The following is a 25200-nucleotide window of genomic DNA, read 5'->3' on the forward strand; positions in this document are numbered from 1 at the left end:
TTGTACTTGGCCAATTAGCCCGCTCTTCCGAGCCGTCCCGGTCGCTGCTCCACCCCCTCCGCCGATCTGGGGAGGGCTGCAGACCACCACATGCCTCCGCCAGTACACGTGGAGTCGCCAGCCATTTCTTTTCACCTGACAGTGAGGAGTTTCACCAGGGGGGCGTGTGGGAGGATCACGCTATTACCCCCCCCCCCCCCAGTTCTCCCTCATCCCCAAACAGGCGCCCCAACCAACCAGAGGAGGCGCTAGTGCAGCAACCAGGACACATACCCACATCCGGCTTCCCAGCCGCAAGCACGGCCAGTTGTGTCTGTAGGGATGCCTGACCAATCCGGAGGTAACATGGGGGATTCGAACCGGCGATCACCGTGTTGGTAGGCAATGGAATAGACCGCTACGCTACCCGGACTGTTTTTTTTTTTTTTTGAGCAAGAGAGAGAAGGGGGAAGCCTCTTCGTTATGCCATTGATTTAATGAGCCTCTGACTAATCTAATGACGATCATCCACTTTAGGAAACTAGCCCAAAGTAAACGCTGTAAATCACAGTGCAAGGCTTTCTGGTTCTTGTCTATTCATGGCAATGGACCATAGTCTCCCACCCCCCCCACCCCCCACACACACTTAACCAGGCACTACATGCAATGCACGCTTACGCAACATCCCTCCTTCTCCGAGGCCGGGATCGGCGGCCGATGTCCACTCGTGTTGCAAAGTCTGATTAGAACGTTTTGTGTTTTTTGGGTTTCTGGGGGATTGAGGTGGTCTTAACAAATGAGGGGGGGGGTCCTGTGTACGGCGCTTAACCCAGCCACAAGTGCTCCCAAACCCCCTTTCATTATTCTTTTAGGCCTTTGTGTACCGACTGAATCCTGTTAGGATAAGACAGGGAGTTATCTAGACCCTGACTCCCCTCTTTTGGCTGCCCTCCCTGGATGGAGGCCCTGGTGGAAAGGGGAGAAGGGTGTGTGTGTGTGTGTGTGTGTGTGTGTGTGTGTGTGTGTGTGTGTGTGTGTGTGTGGCCACAGCCTTGTGGTGTTCTCTATTTAAATGAGCCAGACTGCTCGTGTTACTATAATCTCTCTTGTACTCTCTCTGTGTCTCTCTCTCTCTCTCTCTCTCTCTCTCTCTCTCTCTCTCTCTCTCTCTCTCTGTCTCTCTGCCTGTATACGCGACAGCTGTGTTTGGTTAGGTAAATGCCAGTGGCTAAACCCCCCCCCCCAGTCCCTTGCACCTAGCTGCCCTCCCCCTCACCCCCTTCTTCCCTACACATCACAGCCCACCTGTGACCTCCAAGCCCACCTTGCACCCGGTCTTCTTTAGACCCAGACGCACAAAACACACCCAGCAACACCAACGGAGGCTTGCTGTCAGCCATAATTCTCCCCCTGGGCTCCTTTTTTAGAAAGCCACATCCACTACATCGCTGCTAACAACTGCCTCTTAACAACACTGTCCTCTAGAGAGCTCGGTGTGTAATGTCGGACGAAGAACGTGCCTCTCATCACATCCGTCAGCCCGCATTAACATAATTTACTATTGCATTAAAGTGCCCCGCACCTGGCTCCTGTCAAAGGAAACGAGGGAGAGGTAGGAGAGGGAGGAGCGGTAGCCGCGCTCCTCGATGGCTCGGCGAGTTTCTGTTGCGGCGGCAGCAGTCAGCCCTCCCCGCTCTGCGAGAAGCAAGACTTCCTTCCGATCAGACAAGCCTCGTTCAGCCAAGTGTATGTTAGGGGAGACCGCTCCCGTCTTTAAACGGCGCACAAACCTTGACGGTTTGACAGCCCTTGCCTGCGATGTGTGGTGGTTGATTAATACACTCACCGGCCACTTTATTAGGCACACCTGTCCAACTGCTCGTTAACGCAAATTTCTAATCAGCCAATCACATGGCAGCAACTCAATGCATTTAGGCCTGTAGACATGGTCAAGACGATCTGCTGCAGTTCAAACCGAGCATCAGAATGGGGAAGAAAGGTGATTTAAGTGACTTTGAACGTGGCATGGTTGTTGGTGCCAGACGGGCTGGTCTGAGTATTTCAGAAACTGCTGATCTACTGGGATTTTCACGCACAACCATCTCTAGGGTTTACAGAGAATGGTCCGAAAAAGAGAAAATATCCAGTGAGCGGCAGTTCTGTGGGCGAAAATGCCTTGTTGATGCCAGAGGTCAGAGGAGAATGGCCAGACTGGTTCGAGCTGATAGAAAGGCAACAGTAACTCAAATAACCACTCATTACAACCGAGGTATGCAGAAGAGCATCTCTGAACGCACAACACGTCGAACCTTGAGGCAGATGGGCCACAGCAGCAGAAGACCACACCGGGTGCCACTCCTGTCAGCTAAGAACAGGAAACTGAGGCTACAATTCGCACAGGCTCACCAAAATTGGACAATAGAAGATTGGAAAACGTTGCCTGGTCTGATGAGTCTCGATTTCTGCTGCGACATTCGGATGGTAGGGTCAGAATTTGGCGTCAACAACATGAAAGCATGGATCTATCCTGCCTTGTATCAACGGTTCAGGCTGGTGGTGGTGGTGTAATGGTGTGGGGGATATTTTCTTGGCACACTTTGGGCCCCTTAGTACCAATTGAGCATCGTGTCAACACCACAGCCTACCGGAGTATTGTTGCTGACCATGTCCATCCCTTTATGACCACAGTGTTCCCATCTTCTGATGGCTACTTCCAGCAGGATAACGCGCCATGTCATAAAGCTCGAATCATCTCAGACTGGTTTCTTGAACATGACAATGAGTGCACTGTACTCAAATGGCCTCCACAGTCACCAGATCTCAATCCAATAGAGCACCTTTGGGATGTGGTGGACCGGGAGATTCGCATCATGGATGTGCAGCTGACAAATCTGCAGCAACTGCGTGATGCTATCATGTCAATATGGACCAAACTCTCTGAGGAATGTTTCCAGTACCTTGTTGAATCTATGCCACGAAGGATTAAGGCAGTTCTGAAGGCAAAAGGGGGTCCAACCCGGTAATAGCAAGGTGTACCTAATAAAGTGGCCAGTGAGTGTATTTTGGCGGCGTTACCCAAAGCAGGGTCACGGGGACCCTCTAGTAACCGTCTTCATCGAATAATGCACAGTGTATCACGTGTTTAACGCTCGCCGTTGTGGCACGAGGTTGTGTTGCGTGATCCTCTCTTACACGGGGACTCGTTTAGCTCAGCTCCTTCACTACGCCGCTATGCCTCCTTACTTGTTGAGTACTTTTTTTTTCTTTCTTTTTTTTTATTGTACATTTTGCAGCTAACTTCAAACATTCAACCCTTGACCAGGACCTCAAACCCACACAACCCTCAGGCTGGTAGGCCCGGACTTTTCTCCCTGCCAGCACGGGTGGCCAGTACTGCCCTGGCTTGAGTCAACACCAGCGCCGCCTGCGACTTAATACATTCCTCCCTCCTTCCAGCGGAGGGGGTGGGTGGGTGGGGATTTATGAGACGGGCCCCGCGTGCCGCAGCTCAGATCCAGGTCAGCAGGGGTTTCAGCTATCAGCCGGTGACAGGGTGCAGACCGGCCGACCCCGAACCGCGGCAGCTTTCCGTGCACTCATCCCTCATCCCGCTCCCATTCTTTCCCCTTTGCAGAGCAGAATCCTGCGCCGCCTCGTGACCCAGCTAACCCACTTCTGTCGCTGGGCTGGCCGGCGGCGCCCACTGAATCACGGGCCTAGGCGCTACTTTTCTGTGCTGCGGGGGGGGGGGGGTGCTCTCCGCACACCCATCTCATCGGGCCCGGTTTCCCAGGTCCGCCTTTCCCCTTTTGTGCATCGAGTTTTGTTTTTAGATCTCCGTTTTGATTTTCTTATGCTACCTTAGCTCCGCTCTGACAACCTGTCATCGTCGGTCTTTTAACAGACACACAGACGCGCTCTTACTCACGTTCTCACAAGTCGTCTTCCAGTCGTGTTCTTACCAAGCCCAGACCTTTTGCCCTCCTCCCCCAGTCCTGCCACCAGCTGTGCACGCGGCGACTTTCCCCTCTTCGCATCGCTCGTCTGCTACAGAGAGAAGGCAGGGCCTATTCCATATTCAGACATATGCTTCACAGAATCTCTCTCTCTCTCTCTCTCTCTCTCTCTCTCTCTCTCTCTCTCTCTCTCGCTCCCTACCTATTATTCTGTTCTATACACACACAGACACCCCTGTTGGGTCCTGTGACTAGGCATTTCCTGGCTCGCATGTCTGGAACAGTGAGCCCCATTGCCCTGTCCTGTGGGTTTTGGGGGGTGGAAGAAAGGAAGAGAGAAATGCAGGGGTTAGAAGGAGACACAGCAGGAGGAGGAGCAGGGGAGAGGGAGGGAGAAGAAACGAGGGGGTGGTGCCATGTGTACCAGGATGAGGAGTTAGCGTTCACTCTCTACCGGGTGGGGGGGCCAAGCTCTCCCTGTGAACTGACTTGACTTGACTGACGGACTGACTGACTTGGCTTTAAACTTTCATGTCCAGCAAAATATCGGACCGGGCCAGTCACACTGGCTGCAGACACACGAGGTCAGCTGGAGAACTGAGCATCAGAAAGAAAAGCAAAAGGCAGAGTTGGGAGTCCGGTCTGGCAGCGTTGGCCCAACAGAGCAGCTGTGACTTCTCGACGCTAAGCCCGTTTGAGTGAACAAGCTGTGCTCTTATTTTTGTTGAGCGGCCAGGGGTCAAAAAGGTTTTCCTGTCGGTCCGTTTTGTTGATTGTTGTGTCTTGCTGAGCACGTCAGTCCACACTTACTCTGTGATCGTCGCCTCTCATCGACTCCTCCTGTCCGGACTTGCTCGCCACGAAGCAGAGGGCTTATTACCAGGATGGAAAATCCAGAGAATTTTCGCCACACCCTGCTCGGGGGCTTTTTGGGGAGGGAAGCCGAGGCTGCACACATGAAACGCACTCGATGCTCCCTGCTAATTTCCATTGTCTGTAATGATGGAGAAGTGCTCGCAATCGGGGATGAAGGCAACTGGTTTCTTTTTAACTTTGCAACTGTAAACACCTGTGTGTGTGTGTGTGTGTGTGTGTGTGTGTGTGTGTGTGTGTGTGTGATGGACTACTGTTCTTTGCAGGCCAGCCAAGGCGACGTCTCTGGAGCCGCTCATGTTTGCTCAGCCCCTCAATAGAGGTTGTTATCAGGCTTGGTCACGTTGCACGCTCTCATTCACGCGCGCTCGCGTCGTGTTTCACGCACACCCACGTGCACATCCACGTGTACAAAGGAAGCTCGTTCAAACGCACTCGCGTACAAAAAACTGCCCAAACCTTCCCCTGAGTGGCGCAGTAGAAGGGCATGCCTTTGTCAGCAGATGTCAGGACGCAGGTGTGTGTTCCTGTGCCTCTCGCTCAGTTCGTTTCATCCTCCTCCCCAAGAGGATGCCCGATTGTCTGTGGCCCTGTTTCATTTCAGTCTACTCCAGTCCCCCCCCTCTCTCCTCCCTCTCTCGCTCACACACACTCTTGAGGTTGGATTAGATGGATGGGGGGCGGGGGGTGCAGTTCGCTGCATCGTATTTTGATGGAGAGGTTGTTTGTTTGCATTTTTTCCCCATTCGTTTTATCTAGACCTTTTTTGGTCCATCTATCAGATCTTATGCTCTTCCTTGCTGTGAATCCACCCTGAGTCATCCTTTTCCGCACCGCTCCGAGTTCAAACAGAACCTCACACAGTGAATAGGACATCCTTAGCATACGGGTAATTAAGGCATTGGGTGAGTTTGTCAATAGGTTGCTACGAGCTGAGAAATTTGCCCAAGTTGCAGATAAAGGGTTCATATCCTTTGACTAGAACGAGGGACTGTAAGACCCTTTGAAGCTGTAAAAGTTCCTCGGTCGTGTCGATGGCAATTTTGCATTTTCAGCATATCTGAATGCCGAGACCCTCGCTGGAAGACAATGGCTTAGATTTACTACCTTTTGCAATACGCACACGCACCTACCACCTAAATCTACCCGGAGATTAAGTGCAGCGGATGTAATATTGGGCTCCACTTTCCAATTTACTTGCGTCCCCCTTAACGCCTCATTGCAGACGCTAATGGCTTCAGCAGGGTAACCGTTTAAAGAGCTCCGAGGGAAAATGATTGGTGGGACACGCCGCGTATTTATCAACTTCGGCAATAGGGCACAATTCGAATCAAAAGCTCGGTTGTCTGCTGCCCGAGGTGGCCTGCAAACTTCAAAATTTGTGCTCTGATGTTGTTTCATTTGTTCTGTGTTTTTAATTTTTATTATTTTTTTCTTTTAAGACCTTTTCTAGATGGCCCATCAGTGCTGTAAGTGAGCAACGTCTCCATTTTAGGAGCCGCAGATGAGTGCCAGACGGCCGTGAAGGTGTTCTGGTAACTTCCGCTAACGGTGTCTGAGAAGAGCCTTAGGGCATCCTCCAGACCCCCAGCCCCTCCCACTCCTCCCAACAGACATCCCTCCATCTGCTGTCCCTCTGCTTTTGCACCCGTTCACCACAACCTGACAACAAAGAGAGAGAGCAAGAGATGTTTAGATGGCAGGTCTTTGCTGGTTTATTTGCCCTGACCACTGGGGCGGAGAAGCGCAAGACGCTCTTTGTCTCTTCTATTTGTTGTCTCTTGTATGCTCTCGCTCTCTCTCTCGCTCTCTCTCTGCCTTGGGGTGGGAGCTGGGTGTTGTACAAAGCGGGTTTAGCCATGGCATTGGACAGGGCTAACTTCTATCAACAAAGCTATGAGCCGCTCGGATTTGCAGCAAAATAAGGAGTTCTGGGCTCTGTATCCGGGTCAGAGGGAAGCAGGCCTAATAGGGATGTGCCATGTCTCCATCCAGCTTCAACTTAATCTTTCTATATGAACTTCAGAACTGGGAAGCCGTTTTAGATATTTAGCCCGTTAAGCCTCTAATCCCCGAGATCTCTAATATGGAAATCTCTGTTCGTTGGCTACATCTCAATACCCTGAGATTGTTTCAGTCGGCCATCACAGTCCTTTTGTTTCACCCTATTCAGTTTGTTTACCACTCTTTTAGGCATGTCTCTCTTTAATTAAATTCCTCTTTGTTGTCAAGTCTAGCATCTCAGAAACACTAGAGGGAGACGATTCGGCCAGGAGTCCGTTAAGAGACTTTGGGGACATTGCGGAGAGTATTAGATTTGGATGACACAGACATAGATAGACTGACTGCTGGAAGCGAATGGTGCTGCCTGAGACAGACTCGCGTCTGGCCTGTGATTGATCAGGCTGCCTTGACCTAGCTGCCCCCCATACCATTTATCTGTGTCCGACTCTCTTGGTGGACTTTTTTTTTTTTTTTTTTTTTAAGCTGATGAAAACGAGAAATAAGCCTGGGGTATAGATCTGCCCCAGCTGATCAGCCTGAGATGCATGCTAAAATATATCCTCTCTTTGCTGTTGGATGTAGTTATGCCAAAGAAGCAGCACTGTCAGTACTATTGGCAATTTTTAGTGCTGGCTCTGTCTGTCTGTCTGTCAGTGCTGTTAGGTGTGATGAGTGGGATACTTGCACCCACCCGACATGTTATGAGAGCCAATCCGCATCACCTGACCCGCTAAAATATGTGTTGCATAACCACCCGAACCCGACCCATAAACCTCCAAACTTAGCCCAGGCTGTAGCAAAGTGAGCAGTGTTGTGCTATTTCGGTTTTGGGCTGTTTGACCAGCATTCAGCACTGATTGCAAGGCATAGCCTGTTGTATCTTAGCCTAATAGCATTTGGGTCTGGGCTACTAAATAAATAAACGAATTGTCTTCATGCATGCTCAATAAAATCCAGATAAGGAAATCCAAGAAAGCTGAATCAGTTCATCTGGACACAAGGTTTATTGGGAGAAACATTTCACTCACTGTGTGTGAGGAAGAAAGAGACAAGAGTTCATTCCTTTAATGAAGGATTACTTATTTTGCTGATATTCAAAAATAAAGATCACCATTTGAAACAATTCATCCGTTTCCAAGAAAGTTGAATCACTTCATCTGGACACAAGGTTTATTGGTAGAAATATTTCATTATTCATCTAAGTGACTTCTACAGTCTCAACTGACTGCAGCTATCCCCACCCTTACAAACAATACAGTGGCATAATGACTGAAAACAATGACCAGTTTCATATGCAAATTACTGTGACCATTAACTAGAGTTACAATGGCCATGTGTACTATTCACAGGGGATTTGGTAATAGTTGCCATCACAGCATTGTAAGATGGTGACAGATGTACTTTTAGGCCCCCCTCGGTTCAGGGATGGTCGTTCCCTCTTCACATAGATGACCTCTTTGACTTCCCATTCAAACCAGCGTTCCTCCCTATCAAGGATGTGTACATCCTCGTCCTTGAAAGAGTGGCCACTGGACTGTAGATGGTGTGTAGACTGTGGATTCCTGGCCTGACGTGTTAGCTCTCCTGTGTTGTGCCATCCTCTTGGCCAACGTCTGTTTGGTTCCCCCAATGTACAAGTCACGGATTGCTCTGTTTGTGCCGGGGGACCCGATCCTTGGGGTGGACCAATTTCTGGTGCAGCGTGTTTTGGAGTTTGAAAGCAACTGAGACTGGAGTTTGGAAAATATGCGTCTCAACTGTTAGGACACTCCCGCCACGTACAAAATCACCAGTGGTTTACACAGCTGTTGTCCTTCTCCTCTCTTCGATCGCCTGGTGCACTGTTTGGGCGACACATCTGTCGTCATCTTACAATGCTGTGATTGCAGCTATTCCCCAGTCCCCTGTGAATAGTACACATGGCCATTGTAACTCTAGTTAATGGTCATGGCAATTTGCATATGACACCAGTCATTGGTTGCGGTCATTATGCAGCTGTAGTGTTTATAAGGGTTGGGATACCTGCAGTCAGTTGAGACTGAAGAGGTCACTTAGATGAGTGATCAATCAAAGAAGGTTGAATCAGTTCATCTGGATACAATGTTTATTGACAGATATGTTTCATGATGAAATGATGAATGATGAAACATTTTTGCCAACAAACCTTGTGTCCAGATGAAGCGATTCAACTTTCTTGGAAACAGATGAATTGTTCTAAATGGTGATCTTTATTGTTGAATATCAGCAAAATAAGTAATCCTTTATTTAAAGACATGAACTCTGTCTCTTTATTCCGCACACAGACACACACAATAATCTTCTTTATGAACAAAAGCTACAGATACCACTTAGGGAAAAACCTGTAGGTGAAGCCCCAGCACTCTAAACCGCAATTGTAAATTGATGATAAAGCTTGCGTGCGTGCGCTTGCAGGGGCAAAAATCTGATAAACTTTAGAGATGACAATTACATGAAATGTTCTCAAGAGCAAATCCTGAGGGGACACCATAAGTGGTGCTGTAACTCTACCAGACCCTCACACCGTCAGCTAAGGAACACTACATTGCATTGCCAGCTTATCTCATTGACTTGAATTCATCCATCCATTATCCAAACCGCTTATCCTGCTCTGAGGGTCGCGGGGATGCTGGAGCCTATCCCAGCAGTCATTGGGCGGCAGGCAGGGAGACACTCTGGACAGGCCGCCAGGCCATCACAAAGCCTAACAGTCTAAAAATACATTTTCAATGCTGAACTCCACTAATTTCAAAATTTCTTCGCTTTTATGAGGAACGACACAAGGTGATCTATCTATCTATCTATCTATCTATCTATCTATCTATCTGTCTATCTGTCTATCCATCTGTCTATCCATCTGTCTATTAGAGTCAGCGTTTACCATTACAAATATGAGTTCAGGTATGAATCAGATATCTTAACACTGGGGGTTTGTGCAAACTGATTCTAGCAGAAGTCAACTCGTTTTTAGCAACTGTCCGTTTGCCAACCATCAGTCCAGATCCAGAATAAGACTGTGACCTTGCCAGTGGCGGTGCTTGTGCCTTGGTATGTAAGAGCATATTCATAGCGATAAGGGTGAATCATTGTGATTCTCTGTCTCTTGGGCTTTGGTTTTCTCCCAGTGGGTGCCGTGTCTGGATGAACTGATTCGACTTCCTGTGCTTCTTAACCTGGATTATTGAGCTTGCATAAAGACCTATCAGTGGAGGATTCATTTCATAAGTTTTTCAAATCTCAAAGCCTCTGGTCATTTGACTTCAAACTATAAACTCTACTCATCTTTTTCATTTTCCATTACTGGGAAGTACCAGCATTTTGGTAACTGTTACCACTTTTCTGGTACCACCTTTGTCGAGGTTCCAAAAAAAACTGGAGCGGGTACCAAAACCGATGCAGACCAGCTACACTGAGGGGGTACTATTACGGTAATGAAAATGACACTCGTCGAGTTGAGCCGGTACCGGGCATTAGATGAGTGGTGAAACGGGTCTCTGAATAAACGTTGTGTCCAGACGAACTGATTCAACTTTGTGGGATTTCCTTACCTGGATTATTGAGCATGCATCAAGACATTCGTAAACTTTAGTTCCTCTATTAGCATTTTAGTTCCTTCCCATAGCCAACATGAAGAAACGGATTGCAGCCATTTCTGGCTGAATATGTTGAACATGAACCTTTTCATCCACAAGTTGGATCGCCTGAAATGTTTTAATTGGAAATATGTGTATCAAAGTGTGATTTTTTTTTTTTACATTTTTTTTTTATTAAAAAAAAAAGTAAGATATTGTAATGACCATGGATGTGTAGACTCGCTAGCCCTTGGCTAATAGGTCGGACACTTTAGTTGACTGGTTAGCGCAGTCGCCCGTGGTACGGGTGACCCAGGTTCACGTCCCGGCTGTGGCGGTTCCTGGTTGCTCCCTGAATTCGCTATATTGGTGTCAGAAGTGGGATGGTGAGACCGTGAGGCCATCAGAAGTGCGTGCGCCCAGAGGCGTGAGGGAGTTGGTTTGCTGAAGCGCAGGGATGCTCTTCCTGATTGGGGGGGGGCATATTGTAATGACCACGGATGAGTAGATTTGCTAGTCCTTGGCTAACGGGTCAGACCCTTTAGTTGACTGGCGCAGTCGCCCCTTGGTGCGGGTGACCCGGGTTCGCATCCTGGCTGCGGCGGTTCCCGGCTGCTCCCTGAGTTCGCAACAATATTTTCAAGAATAGGCTACTAATCAGCATTGCATGAACATGTGTGCGTGTGGGGTTTTTTTAAGTTAATTTCCACCAGAAGAAAAGCCCAATAATGGTTTCCACAGGACAGCATATGTTGCCGTGAGATGTGGCACTAATAATTGTTTGTGTGTGTGTGTGTGTCTCTATTTCTCACTCTATTTATCCCTTACTCCAATCGGCACTGTAGTTCATTTGGATCTGATAAGGCAAAATCCCAAACCAGGCACCCCACAAGACAGCAAGACTGTGAATGCCTTCAGTACCCTTGCAGCATTGCCCTCTTCCTCAACACTACGCTAGCAACGCCCACAAGCTGGCTGCCAGGCACAGCCAGGCGACAGCGACACAGCGAGCCGACAACATACAGCGACAAGTCACTGCTGGTGTGAGCACAGGGTGAGCTACTAACGGCTGTTAAGTGACTGGAAGTAAACTTAGAAAGAAAACCAGTCTACAATATTTTGTCTCCTCATTTAATCAATGAAAATAGAGCTATTGGTAAGGTTTTTATTTTATTTACTACATTTTAGTCTCGTCTTTTTTCGTCAACAATATTGCATGTCGCAGCCGGAGGGTCCTGGGTTTGAGCCCTGGGGTAGTCCAACCTTGGGGGTCGTCCCGGGTCGTCCTCTGTGTGGAGTTTGCGTGTTCTCCCTGTGTCTGCATGGGTTTCCTGCGGGTGCTCCGGTTTCCTCCCACATTCCAAAGACATGTAGGTCAGGTGAATAGGTCGTACTGAAGTGTCCCTAGGTGTGAATGTGTGTCGGCCCTGTGACAGACTGGTAGCCTGTCCAAGGTGTCTCCCCACCTGTCGCCCAGTGACTGCTGGGATAGGCTCCAGCATCTCGTGACCCCGGTTGGGATAAGCGGCTTTGATAATGGCTGGATGGATGGATATGGTCATAGTGTTTGATGACGTTGGTGTCGTCTCGTCTTCATCTCGTCTTAGTCATGCAAAAAAAAGGTTGTTGACGAACATATTTAGTCGTAGTTTTCATTTACGAAATTAACACTAGTTTGAACTACTTACTGGAGGTCGGCCACCAACAACAGACTTGTCAGTTTCCCCACACATGCACTGTACCTCCACCATGGACCTCTGCTGGGGGGAGGGGAGACGGTGCACTAAACCATTGTTTGGCAAGTGTGTGGGGGGGGTCGCAATTTTTTGAAACTTAAAAACGCACTTTTAAGTGTGTATAATCAGCATAAGTGCTTTCGTTGCATATTATTATTGATGAAATTACATAGTTGTGTTTACGGTGATATATTGAAGAGGACAAATCATGTTTATTGCTGAACAACATCAGGCAAAGGGACCGCCGATGGAAACGAGCCTATTGGCTAACTCGGGTACATTTTCATTTGTTGCAAATGTTGATTAATGTACATTGTCCCTTCCCAAATAAACGTTCGAATATTTTTCCCAGGATGGGGGGGGGTCATGTCCCCACTGGGATTTATGTTTGTGTGTGGGAGAGAGGGGGTGACAGAGAGGGGGGAAGAGAAAGTAGACTAGTAATGCACTGCCTGGCTTATTGTACACAATGTTTCTGTAAATTAATTATAACTTACTTGGAATGCTGCATCATCACTTTTTGACCCGCCTGCCGTAACCCGTGATATTTTCTAGTAAGCTTACCCGAACCCGCTCAACCCGTGGGTCCCCGTGGGTTGTGGGTCGACCCACGCGTCACTAGTGTGCTGGTACACCTAAATCCAACAGAGCCACTGTTTAATGATACTATGTGCTGCTGTGTTTATCCTGCTATGCCAACATCAGAGTTCCAAGCCTGCCATGTTTTTAAACTTTACATCAGTGGTCACCAACCCTGCTTCTGGAGTGTGCCCGTCCTGCTGGTTTTCACTCCAACCCTAATTATACACATCTGATTCAATTATTATTTTTTTCGCCCCAATTGTACTCGGCTAATTACCCCACCCTTCTGAGCCGTCCCGGTCGCTGCTCCACCCACCCCTCTGCTAATCCGGGGAGGGCTGCAGACTACCACATGTCTCCTCTGATACATGTGGAGTTGCCAGCTGCTTCTTTTCACCTGACAGTGAGGAGTTTCACCGGGGGATGTGGCACATGGGAGGATCAAGCTATCCCCCCCCCCCCCGAACAGGTGCCCCCGACCGGCCGACCAGAGGAGGTGCTAGTGCAGCGACCAGGACACATACCCACTTCCGGCTTCCGACCGGCAGACACAGCCAGTTGCGTCTGTAGGGATGCCCGACCAAGCCGGAGGTAACACGGGGATTTGAACCAGCGATCCGTGTTGGTAGGCAACGGAATAGACCTCTATGCTACCCAGACCCCCCCCCCCCCCAACACATCTGATTCAATTAATCAAGGTCTTGGTAAGTAGGTTATTAGTAGAACCGTGTGTGTTAAATCAGGGTTGGAGTGAAAACCGGCAGGATGGTGGCTCTCCAGAAGCGTTTAAGGAGCAGTTTTAGGAGGTTTTTAACCCGTAGATGTCAGCAAACTCACTAAATTGTGTAGTGTTTAGTCACACCTTGAGTAGTACAAATTGGTCAGCCTTACATTCAAGCTCCCGTTCCAATGCCGGACATGTGAAGGTAAGGTTCAGCTGTCTGCGTTGTGGTCTAAGACAGACAGACCGACGCCGTTTGGTCCTCTCTACACTTGGCAAGTTAGGCTATCGGCTAGACAAGGGTTGGGGGGGGGGGGACCAGAGAGCAGCATAAATTGCTGAGTATCGGAGGCAAACACTCCTCGGTGGAGGAGAGCAGTGAACTAGTGACCCCACACCCCCCCGGTAGCTGTCCGTTCACTGAGGCATCGCTTGCTTGATATGTCTACCAGCTCAATCCCATGATTCACCGGTCTGGCAGGAGTCCAGCGGTAATGTTTTGGGATACAGCGGCCGCATGGCTGTCCGAGGTTAAAATATATATATTTTTTTCTAATTTGTATCTAATTAAAGTTTTAAAGGGAGCCAAGAGCGAGCATGCATATTTTAAGACCCTACCCCACAGAAATTGAAATGTGGGCGAGTATCGAGTTACAGCTTGTGTAAGGTGAGAGGCGGCCGTCTCGCTCGTTTCACACCTCACCTGCGGTGACACGGTCTCCTTCCCCGCCTTATCTCCGAGCCCATCGGCTCTCGGGGAGGAGAGCCGGGCCGCTGTGAAACACGAGCGGCCGTGTCTGTCTCTCTTCGTCTCACCTTCGTCGTCTTTTCCGTCCGTGTCTGTCGGTGCGGGCCGCCTGCCAGCCCCGAGATTTGTTACTTTGGGATTGTGAGCTATCATTTAGTCAGCATATGGTGGTGGGAGGTGGGATGGTGGTGGGGTTTATCGCAACAGACGGGAGGCGTATCACTCACGGCACTGCTCAGGTGGGCCCCCCCCCCCCTCTTTTTTAAAGGTGGCTCTATTATTTTCCATTGATTCATCCCCTCTGCATCTGTAATTCCCTCGGTTATGAAATGGACCGGGAGAAAGGAGATAGGCGAGAGAGAGAGAGGGAAAGCCAGAGACACTGAGGCTGAAGGAGAGCGATAGATTGCGGTAATGAGACATTCAGAATCCAGTCCCTCTGAGGCTCGGCCCATGCACTGACTACATCTGCCTGGCGCTCGCCTCATTTGAGCTGTCTATACATGTGTGCCGGTCTCAGAGAGTGTGTGTGTGTTTGTGTGTGTGTGAGTGCGAGTGTTGGGTCTGCTTGCGTGTTCTACCATTGTAGAGGACTAACTCTCGTCTCCGGGTGACTTGTGATGAGGGCGGGCGTGTGAACGTACGCATACACATGAACCTTGGCGGTTGTCTGCCATGCCTCCTCCTCGCCTTCGGCTTCACAGGTGGAAAACGCCACCGGCTCACACAGCCTCGCAAGAACCCGGCACAGCGGAACAATCTGACAGAAGTATTGGTTTACTATGGTCAGACTAGTTACATCGGGGCGTCCGGCTGGCGCGGCGGTCTATTCCGTTGCCTACCAACATGGGGATCGCCGGTTCGAATCCCCGTGTTACCTCCGGCTCGGTCGGGAGTCCCTACAGGCACAATTGGCCGTGTCTGCGGGTGGGAAGCTGGATGTGGGTACGTGTCCTGGTCGCTGCACTAGCGCCTCCTCTGGTCAGTAGGGGGTGTGGAACTGGGGGGAATAGCGTGATCCTCCCACGCGCTACATCCCCCTGGCGGAACGCCTCACTGTCAGGTGAAAAGAGGCGGCTGGCGACTCCACATGTATTCGGAGGAGACACGTGGTAGTCTGCAGCCCTCCCCGGATCAGCAGAGCGGGTGGAGCAGCAGTAGGGTAATTGGCCAAGTGCATTTGGGGAGAAAAAGGGGGAACCCCCCCCCCCCCCAATAAAAGACTGGTTACGTCAAGTGGCCTCACCCCACCTTGACCTTGTGGCCTTTCTTTGTCAGCTTTCCAAACCACAGCCAGGGACCCGGTTAGCCAGTAACGTCATGCGGTAGTTTGAATCTCCCTGCTGCTGCTGCTTCAAAACACATTAGGCTCTGCTGCTAACTACCGCCACCACAAATCACCTCCTATCAGTTCTGCAGAACCGCCGAGCGCGGTGCACATCGTACATCAGCTGTAGGGCTGTAACACAAACTGGCTCTGCTCCTCTTTTTTTTTATTAAATCCAATCCTTTATACCTCCGGCTGGCTCCTTCTCACACAATGCTTCGACAGTTTTTCCAACCGCGATGCTCAAAATGGTGTATGAAGAATACCCGAGGCGGGGCGTGCGCACAACGGCCCTTAGCTGAGCCTGTGTGAGTCACTGGGGTCTTTTCTATTTTTCTTTCTGTGGTTGCAAATCGTGACTCCGGTGCAGGTTTAACAAATAGGCTTCAACAGTCTGGGGGTTCTCTGGGTCCAATCTATAACCTGCTCCTTTCAAAGCCACCAGAGCAGTCCGTGCAGGCTTGTTTTGGGTTTTTTTCTTCTTCCTCACATTATGGTCCAATACCTTTTCCTATCTCTTCTCTAACAGTCTCTCTCTCTCTCTCTCTCTCTCTCTCTCTCTCTGCCCCATTCTCCATCCCTTACTCCAGAGTTTTCCATCCGATGAAGGCTGGCCGTTCGCCAAGTACCTGGGCGCCTGTGGGCGCATGGTGGCCGTCAACTACGTGGGCGAGGAGCTGTGGAGCTTCTACAACGCGCCGTGGGAGAAGCGGGTGGACCTGGCGCGCCAGCTGATGGACATCGCCGAGCAGCTGACCAACAACGACTTCGAGTTCGCTCTCTACCTGCTGGACGTCAGCTTCGACAACTTCGCCGTTGGCCCGCGTGACGGCAAGGTCATCGTGGTGGATGCCGAGAACGTCCTGGTGGCCGACAAGAGGCTGATCAAACAGAGTGAGTGGCCATACGTCGATAGCCATCCACACACACACACACACACACACACACACACACACACACACACACATAAACACACACACACACTGTGTGTGAGAGTGAGCACAAGTATGAGTGTATTTATCCGTGTATAACAGGAGCATCCATATTGCTTTTTTATCCTCCAGTTGCCATGACGATTCCCCTTTGTGAGTGGATGTGCATGTGATTAGCCACACAAGTTTCCCATCTTTACTGCCTCGTATTTTTCCTTTTTTCTTTTTTTTTCCTCTTAAATCTTTGATGATGGAATGTCGCTCGGTCTTTCGGGAACAACTTGCTCTGCCACTTCGCACCACACTTCCTGTGGACTGGCAGTCGTTAACGGCCATCATGTCCGTCATAACTTCCTCCTTCGAAAAAAAACGTTTTATGTCAAGAACGGCAGCCGCCAGCCGCTACTCTTTGATTCGGCAGCGAGGGGGGGGGGGGGTCAGGGAAAGGTTGTAAAGGCGGACACTGACTGTTGACGATGTGAACGTGGCCGGAGTCTTGCTTAGTAAAGTCTAGACAAGTACATTGTCCTTATACCCCGCCCCCCTTCCCCCGGCCATTAACATGCGTGTCCCCATCAAAGTGCAGATCGTTCCGGATAACAAGCTATCTCTGCTGCCTGTCCTAGATCTTTTTTCTTCTTCTTCTTTTAGACTAAACCCGTAACGAGGCTAGGGAGAGCTGTGTGTCACGCGCCCGCGGTGTCGACTCTCCTCAGTTTCCAAGCACCTCGCTCGGCTTCTCGGGGCTCCTACGGAGAAGGGGCGGACCGCCCGGCCTGGCCCTTAGATATGCCCCTTCCTGCAGAAATCCCATTAGAGTGATAAACTGGTGTACCACAAGGTGTGGAGGTTCTACACTGTGCTCTGTGATAGATAGGTGTGTGTGTGCGTGTGTGTGTGAGGTAGAAAGCAGGTAACATGACAAACTCCTACTGAGATAAAAAGCCACTCGTCCAAATTACAAGGTCCAACACGAGAAAAAACACAAATAGGTGCACAACGGGTCCACATGTGTGTGTGCTGCATGACTGAGTGAGCGAGCAGGTCTGTGTGGACACGTTGATGTGTTGGTTTCTGGGTTTGTGAGTCGCTGCTGGTGCCTTGTGTTTTTAAGTATGCCAGCATCCACAGCAGGAGTTTCTCCCCTCAATACACCGTCTGCAATGTGACAACTGTGTCCTCTTGTGCATGTGTGCGCGCCCACGTGTGTCTTTGTGTATATTGTGCGCTTGTGTGTAAGTGCGTAATTGCCAGTAAGCGCAGTTTCCTACTCTGCGACAGTAGTCCTTTTCAGTTCCTGGAGCATGATCCAGCAAAGCAGAGACTCTCTTTGTACAGCCGACACATTCTGAGCTTGACATCTCAAGCTGCTTACCCATGGCCATTCAGAGTGTAAGCCTCAAGAATGTGTGTGTGTGTGTGTGTGTGTGTGTGTGTGTGTGTGTGTGTGTGTGTGTGTGTGCGTGTGCGTGTGCGTGTGCGTGTGTGCGCGCACACGCATCGGTGTATTTCTTAAATGCCAGGACACAGCAGGAAAACAAGGGATAAAGACAGTAATGAGAAATTTCGAGGTCACGGGCAATGTGTCGGGCAACTGTAGGGACTGGGTGACCTAACCTTCCACCCATCCCCCCCACCCCATAGAGCTCAATCCAAACAATTAGAATTGGCCCCTGACCTTCCGTTGCCTACCAACACGGAGATTGGCGGTTCGAATCCCCGCGTTACCTCCCGGCTTGGTCGGGCGTCCCTACAGACACAATTGGCCATGTCTGGGAAGCCGAATGTGGGTATGTGTCCTGGTCGCTGCACTAGCGCCTCTTCTGGGCAGTCGGGGCGCCTGTTCGGGGGGGGGACTGGGGGGAATAGTGTGATCCTCCACATGTATCGGACTCCACATGTATCGGAGGAGATATGTGGTAGTCTGCAGCCCTCCCCGGATCGGCAGAGGGGGTGGAGCAGCGACTGGGACGGCTCAGAAGAGTGGGGTAATTGGACGGGTGCAACTGGAGAGGAAAACGGGGATAAAATCCACCAAAAAAAAAGAAGAAATCCAGCAGTGGATCCCATCTTTGGGAAGAGTACATTCTTTATAGTGAACACCTGGCTAACTATCTAACCTTACAGGGGGACGTAGCAGGGATGGTTGATGCTAGCTAGCTATAAATACACCATCCACCCACATTCTGGACAGCTGCAGAGATGTTGCAGGTATCCATTAAAGCGTCTCATGCAACACTTAGGTCGGTTTCGTGCCGTACTGGTCTAACAAGGAGCTCAGCGGCATAATCCGCATCTGCTGCTACTCCGGCAGACTCCGCCTCTCACTGAACTGTCACCAAACGACGGTCGAAGTCCTCCGTGGAGGAAACGACGTGCCATTCCCCTATTCCCGCGCCCCAAGACGGCCATGGGGGCGGGAAGCGGCTGGCGCCTCCACGCGTACCGGAGGAGGCACGTGGTAGTCTGCAGCCCTCCCCGGATCGGCAGAGGGGGCGCAGCAGCGATTGGGACGGGTCTTGCTGTGAGTTGATCGCGCTAACCACTGCGCCGCCGTGCCGGCCTTCGTTTAATCCAACAGTGCAAAACAAATCACTCTCCTCCATCACATTTGTTGCTCTTGAAGAATACCCCCCCCCCCGGCTTCTGCAGACACACACTGTATAATTCAACACACACACACATCTCACTCTGTCTCCCTTTTTCCTCACCCGTTGCTCCCACATTTACATACGCACACACACCGATATGCCTAATGAACACTGACACGTGCATCTTTGAAAGTAATCTCACACCTTTTGAATGCCCCCCGCTAAGGCTACGCTAACAAGCGTCCCGGGGCCCGAGACCCCTGTCTGTGTGGCCTTGCCAAGGCAGCGGAGTGAGGGGAATGCATAAAAACAAAAGATCCCGCCGCTCTCTCCTTCTCTAACGTGGAAACAAGGGTACGTGGGAGACGGACTGACACCGGCCCACTTCAGCTCCTGGATTTCATCTGAATTGCAGATGACTGGATTTGCTTTGGAAATGTTCTGGCTTCGTTATAGCCCCGGCGTGTGGCTGGTCAGGCTGGAAAGGGGGAAGGTGGAGGTGCGAGTAAATGGACCTCAGCCTTCTCTCTCACTTTAGTTGACTCCTACTTCCCTTTTTATTTCTTTTTTTAAATTGTGTTTCTGCTCTGCTCAGCGCTGGCCTTGAGAGGGAACTCTCACTTCCTTCTTTTTGTAGTCCTTCTAGGTTGTGTGTGTCTGTGTGTGTGCGTGTTCTTGACTGGGAGGCTCTCCTGATGCCATCTGTCAATCAGTGCCACGGCGTGATGCATGGCTGCCTCTGAAACATTAACTGCCCCCCCCCCCCCATCTTGCCGCCTGTTTGCGTGACTGCCCACACCTCTATGCGTGCATCTTCATCACCAGGTCTGATTAAGGTGGACGGGCCCCTCCTCCTCCGCCGGAGGGTGGGCGCACAGCCCCCCCCCCCGAGCTGGTGTGGCGGTACTGCGTGTTTGATTGAGCCGTACCGAGGAGCGAGCAGAGCAGTGCATTAGGAACGCTGATTCACTGATTATGCGTCTGCATCCTCGGCCCCGCAGCTATTGATCTGCTTTTTAATGCAACAACTGATGGCTTTTTTTCCCTTCCCTCATCATTCTAAGTTATTTCTGTAGCTCCCTATCCTCTTCAGCACAAAGGGGGAGGTGGGTGGGGAGCAAAGTGAAATGAGCTGGAGAAGCAAATTGACTTGCTCACTAAATGTGAAAACTGCTCCTTTTCCTCTTTTTTGATTTTTTTGTTGTTGATTTTTTTGAAAGTGTGCCTCCTTTACAGGGCGAAACTAAGAGACAGCCCTGACTGCTGGAGGTGTGGGGGAGGGCTCGGGTACGCTTATCCACATGCTGTGGTCTTGCCGTGTTGCACAAGAATTCTGGACAGCTATATATGAGAATATCAAACTCATACTAACAACAGACATCCCATTTTCTCCAAGCCTCTTTGTTCTGGGAGACCCTACTCCTTTAAAAGCCCTTCCACGAGCACGGGCAGAGTGGGTCCAGACAGCCCTGATGTTGGGTAGAAAGCTCATGGTAACAGAGTGGAGGTCGGCCACCCTACCTCACACCAATGTATGGCTCTCCCATCTGGGAATTGTGGCAGCACACGAGCGACTCTCCTTTAGACTCATCAGCCAGGTGGAGAAATACGAGGCCAAGTGGACGCACTATATTTCCTTCATTAGAGGCCCCGTGTAATCTGTGACAACTAATCTATATCTTAAGATCTATTTATAGACTACTGTCTATCTGCCAATTTATGTTTTTATTGGGGGTTTTTTTCTCTTCTGTTCCTATTGTCTTGTATACTGTTAAGACTCGTCTTATGATCACCCTTAATCCAAATGTGTCTGTCTCTTGATATTGTCTAGTAGGCCCTGTTAAATTGTTCCTTCCACCTCTGTAATCCATGTGTGATGTCATGGCCTGTATTTGTGTTAAAGAAAAATAAAAACTACTGATCCTTAAAAAAAAAGAAAAGAAAGTGTGCCTCCTTAAAGAGTTCTCTGTAATGGCCTGTGAGATGTTCAAAATAGTATAACACTCTTAACCTTCCCTTCCACGGGGATCGCCGGTTCGAACCCCCGTGTTACCCCTGGCTCGGTCGGGTGTCCCTAAAGTGGCAATTGGCCGTGTCTGTGGGTGGGAAGCTGGATGTGCGTATGTGTCCTGGTCGCTGCAGTAGCGTCTCCTCTGGTCTGTCGGGGCGCTTTTTCGAGGGGGAAGGGGAACTACGGGGAATAACGTGATCCTCCCACGCGCTACGTCCCCCCGGCGAAATTCCTCACTGTCGGGTGAAAAGAAGCGGCTGGCGACTCCACATGTATCGAAGGAGGCACGTGGTAGCCTGCAGCCCTCGCCGGATCGGCAGAGGGGGCGGAGCAGCTAACGGGGTGGCTCGGAAAATAGGGTAATTGACCAAGTACAATTAGGGGAAAAAAAGGTGGAAAAGTCCCCCCCCCCCCAAAAAAAACCCCTCCTTCCCTTCACATTCCCATATCCTTCTGCAGTGTTTAGTCAGGATGCACACAAAATGGCAGGGTTTCTTCTTTTTCCCCCTCCACAGAGGCACAAAGTCAGTCAACAATCAAATAAATAATAAAATCAAAGTAATTAAATTAATGTTTTAGGTAGTAGGGCTGTGAATCGTTAAGAATTTTCGCACAAATTGGACCTGATGTGGGGCAACATTGCTAACATCCTGGGTTACAAAATACAAAAGAGGAGAACGTGAGTGGCTGAAAACTGTATTGGGCTTTAGTTAATTTCTCATGTTGTGGGTCAGACATGCTGGAGTCATTATGTATTCATCTGATGAAGGTCACATGACAGAAACCTTTCCCGGCTGCTTACAGCCCATAAATACTTCCATATATTTGAATGGAGTTCTCTTCCACGCTGTCAAGATGTTTTTTGTTTTTTATAATCAGTGTGATTTAACAATTGTGACGTTGCCGTCTAACTGTCCCTGTCTCTGCCCCGCCCCCCCACCCCCTTCCTTGCAGACAAGCCAGAAAATTACGACGTGTGGTACGAGAGCCGCTTCGAGGAGTGCGACAAGGAGGCGTGCCTGTCCTTCTCCAAGGAGTCGCTGTGCTCCAGGGTCACCGTGGATCACAACTACTACGCCGTGTGCCAGAACCTGCTATCGCGCTACGCCACGTGGCGGGGCACCACTGGAGGCCTCCTCCACGACCCCCCTGCCCAAGTAGTCAAAGACGGACAGCTCGACGCCCTGCTTGACGAGTGTACCAAACCCAAAAAGCGCTACGGTCGCTTCCAGGCTGCCAAGGAACTGCGCGAGTACCTCACACAGCTGGCTGCCGCATCCTCTTCCTCGGCCTTGGCCAGGTAATGAATGTAGCCGGCATCTATACGAGGTCCCACCGGGGGGGGGGGGGTGGGGATAGTTGGTGGGGGTGTGGCGTGGCGAATACCCTACCCCTGACCTTTGACCGCCGACCTTTTGAGCTTCGTAAATCGCAGTCCCTCTACGTGATGTCACCCGTCTGTCTCAGCACCGGAGCAGGGGTAGATCCCTCACCATGAAGCATAGGAATCAAACTGTCAAAGGCTCCAGAGCGCCAACTTTTCCTGAATCTACTGTCACGTGGGGACGAGGAGGGCAGAACTAAGCCGATCTGGCTAGGATTAAAGTACAGAAGGGACTAGGACAGAGGGGACTAGAGTTGACCTCCCCTCCTTCAAAATGGGTGTGCCGTCCTGGGGAGGGGTGAGTGTGTGTGTGGCGGGGGTGTTATTGGATGGCTCAGGCGCCTTGTGGTGTCCACCAGAACTCGCCCATCACAGTCCGAAGCAACAACGGCGACAATAACAGACCACATTCACTTCCCTGAGCTCTCTGTGTTGAACCCCACCCCCACCCACCCATCCTCCATTTGAGCTAGACTGCATTTGTTTATATCGCCGCTCCCCCTCCCCTAGGATCATCCATTGTTCCCGCCGTTTTAATCGGAGGGGTTTGATTCTGAGCAGACCGTTGCATTTCCCCTCTCACTGTCTTGTGGCCTCCCGTTAGTGGCGAGGCTGTAGGAAAGGCAGGGTGAGGGGCGGAGGGTGAGGTTGTCTAGAACCCCCCTCCCTCTGCCCGCAGTCCACCAGTGGGAGAAAAGGGGAAGTACAAGCCACACAGCAGGCAGGGCAGGAGAAGAAGAAAACCGTTTGCTTGAAAGTCCCATTTCCTGCCCTACCAATCAGTCGCTCACCTGATCTCCAGGTCTCTGGAGTGCGGCAATCAATGTTTGTTTTTGATTTTTTTTTTCCTGTTGCTGTTGTTGTTGATGTTGTTGTTGTTTTTAGTTCCCCCCACACACACACAGATTTTTTTTGTCTAAAGTAAATAAGGAAAGAGCAACACTGCTGTACACAGGAATAAGGATTGGAAAAGGAAGGGGGTAAGTGGACAACGATGCTCCATTGATGCATATGCACACACACCAAAGAGGATATACGTATATGTAGTCTAACTGCCCCCCTAAAAGAAAAAAAAAAAAAAAAAAAAGAAAATGGTACAAAGCGACAGCACTTCTCCCTTCAGTCGTTCTCAACAGAGAGCTGTCCAAAGATACCCTTGTTGTCTAGGAAATGGACATAGGAAACCAGTGGCTCCATTGCACTGATTTTGTTTTTGCTTTGTTTTTCTCTTGTTTTTCTTTTTGTATCGGTACAAATCAAATCTAGGAATCCAGACTAAGATAGGCAATTGCTGTATTTCAGCCCCCACCGGACCCCCACCCTCCTCCCTTGCCAGCAATTTTGATTGATTCATGATAGGAGGGGAAATAATAGGATAGTTCTAGATTAGCGTTTGCTCATTGAGGTAAGAGAATCGTGACTGAAAGGAACAAAGAGATTAAGTGATTTTTTAAAAAAAAAAATTTTTTTTTTTTTAGAGCAGACTAAAATTCTCACTAGCGGTTGCCTCTAGTGCCAGGTTCTCCTTAACTGGTTGTAATTTATAAATTAACTGCATTATCGGGCTTATCCCTGCTGCTGTCGAGGGCCGCAAGCTCGCACACATCAACATTGGCAAAGTGACTCCGGATATCCAGAGTAAACGGAGGGCCAACTCCACCCATCACAGAACCAAATTCTGACCCGCACGTTTTGTTAATTTGACTGCTGAGATATTTCATTGAGTATTTAAACAAGATGTCCTCACCAATCACCATCACTTTGAGTCATTGGTCTTCTGTTTTTCCAAATGGGTTGTTGCCCCCCCCCCCCGATCTTCATCAAATTGGTATGTTTAAGTTGATTTTTACATTCGGTGGGCCAATAAATCACAGCGTACTTACGAATATAGGCTTATATTATTTGGCAAAGGATTATGGGAGATCCCAACCCTCAAATCCCCCCTCTGGTCTTGTTCATTTTTGTACAATGTCGTCTGTTGATGTAGTAAAAACTAAAAGCGGAGGCTAAATGCCTAATGGAGTACGGTGCAGCACAGCCAGTAGGCTGGCAATAATCAAATGAAGCAAGCACCTGGTCCACTTTGAGGAAGTTGGAAAAACCCAGTGGTATATTTTTGCTTTTTTTGGGGGGGGGGATTTGTCCTTCTGCTATAACCCCGGGGAGTCCACATGGACCTCGTCAGTTTGGAAAAGCAATAAACCGTAAGCTTTGGCGAACACATGTGATGATTTCTGGTTCTGAATCCCCGTTTTGTTGTATCAGGTACATGTGTTGTCCCCGGCCTGGAGAGGACTCACTAGCTGGAGGGCTTTGTATGGAGAGGACTCACTAGCTGGAGGGGTTTGTATGTGCGTAATTAACTGTCCGCTTTTGTACTGTAATTTTTCATTTGAGTATTATATCAGCATTGTCTGATTCTTCCTGTGCCTTTCATTCAAATGTTGTATTTACAACTTTTAGTGGGTTTAAATATTGAAATAAATGAAGATATATATATCTATATATATCTATATACTTACCCAGTGTGTGTCGACTCTTTTCTTTTTATTAGTATTCTGGCTCAATGTTCTTTTCATTATACTCCACAGAAGTTGCAGGTGTTAGGACTCTGGTCCGTATTGCATCTCTCCACTCATTTGCTTGCCTGTCACTCAGCTTGATGTCAATGTTTACTGGCACCTTTTCTATTATTTTTTTTCCAGTCTTCCATTTTTTTTTAATCTTTCCACCAATTTGGACCCAAGCCCAGGTTCTTTTTATTTA

General features: G+C 49.6%; 1 protein-coding gene across 2 annotated transcripts in view; it reads left to right on the forward strand.

The window, feature by feature from the left end:
* The window catches only part of dipk2ab (divergent protein kinase domain 2Ab), a 43740-nt gene extending 18785 nt beyond the window's left edge, over positions 1-24955 (forward strand). Inside the window, exons 1-3 of one of the 2 annotated variants that reach the window (XM_056299370.1) lie at positions 11266-11456; positions 16107-16410; positions 22005-24955. In XM_056299370.1, coding sequence (XP_056155345.1) covers positions 16164-16410; positions 22005-22354 — 597 coding nt within the window. In that variant the 5' untranslated portion in view covers positions 11266-11456; positions 16107-16163 and the 3' untranslated portion in view covers positions 22355-24955. Of the gene's footprint in view, positions 1-11265; positions 11457-16106; positions 16411-22004 lie in introns of those variants that run through there. The other variant, XM_056299369.1, reaches the window with a different exon arrangement.
* Positions 24956-25200: the final 245 nt, after the last annotated feature.

This window comes from Lampris incognitus, chromosome 19, assembly GCF_029633865.1.
Source record: "Lampris incognitus isolate fLamInc1 chromosome 19, fLamInc1.hap2, whole genome shotgun sequence".
NCBI lineage: Eukaryota > Metazoa > Chordata > Actinopteri > Lampriformes > Lampridae > Lampris > Lampris incognitus.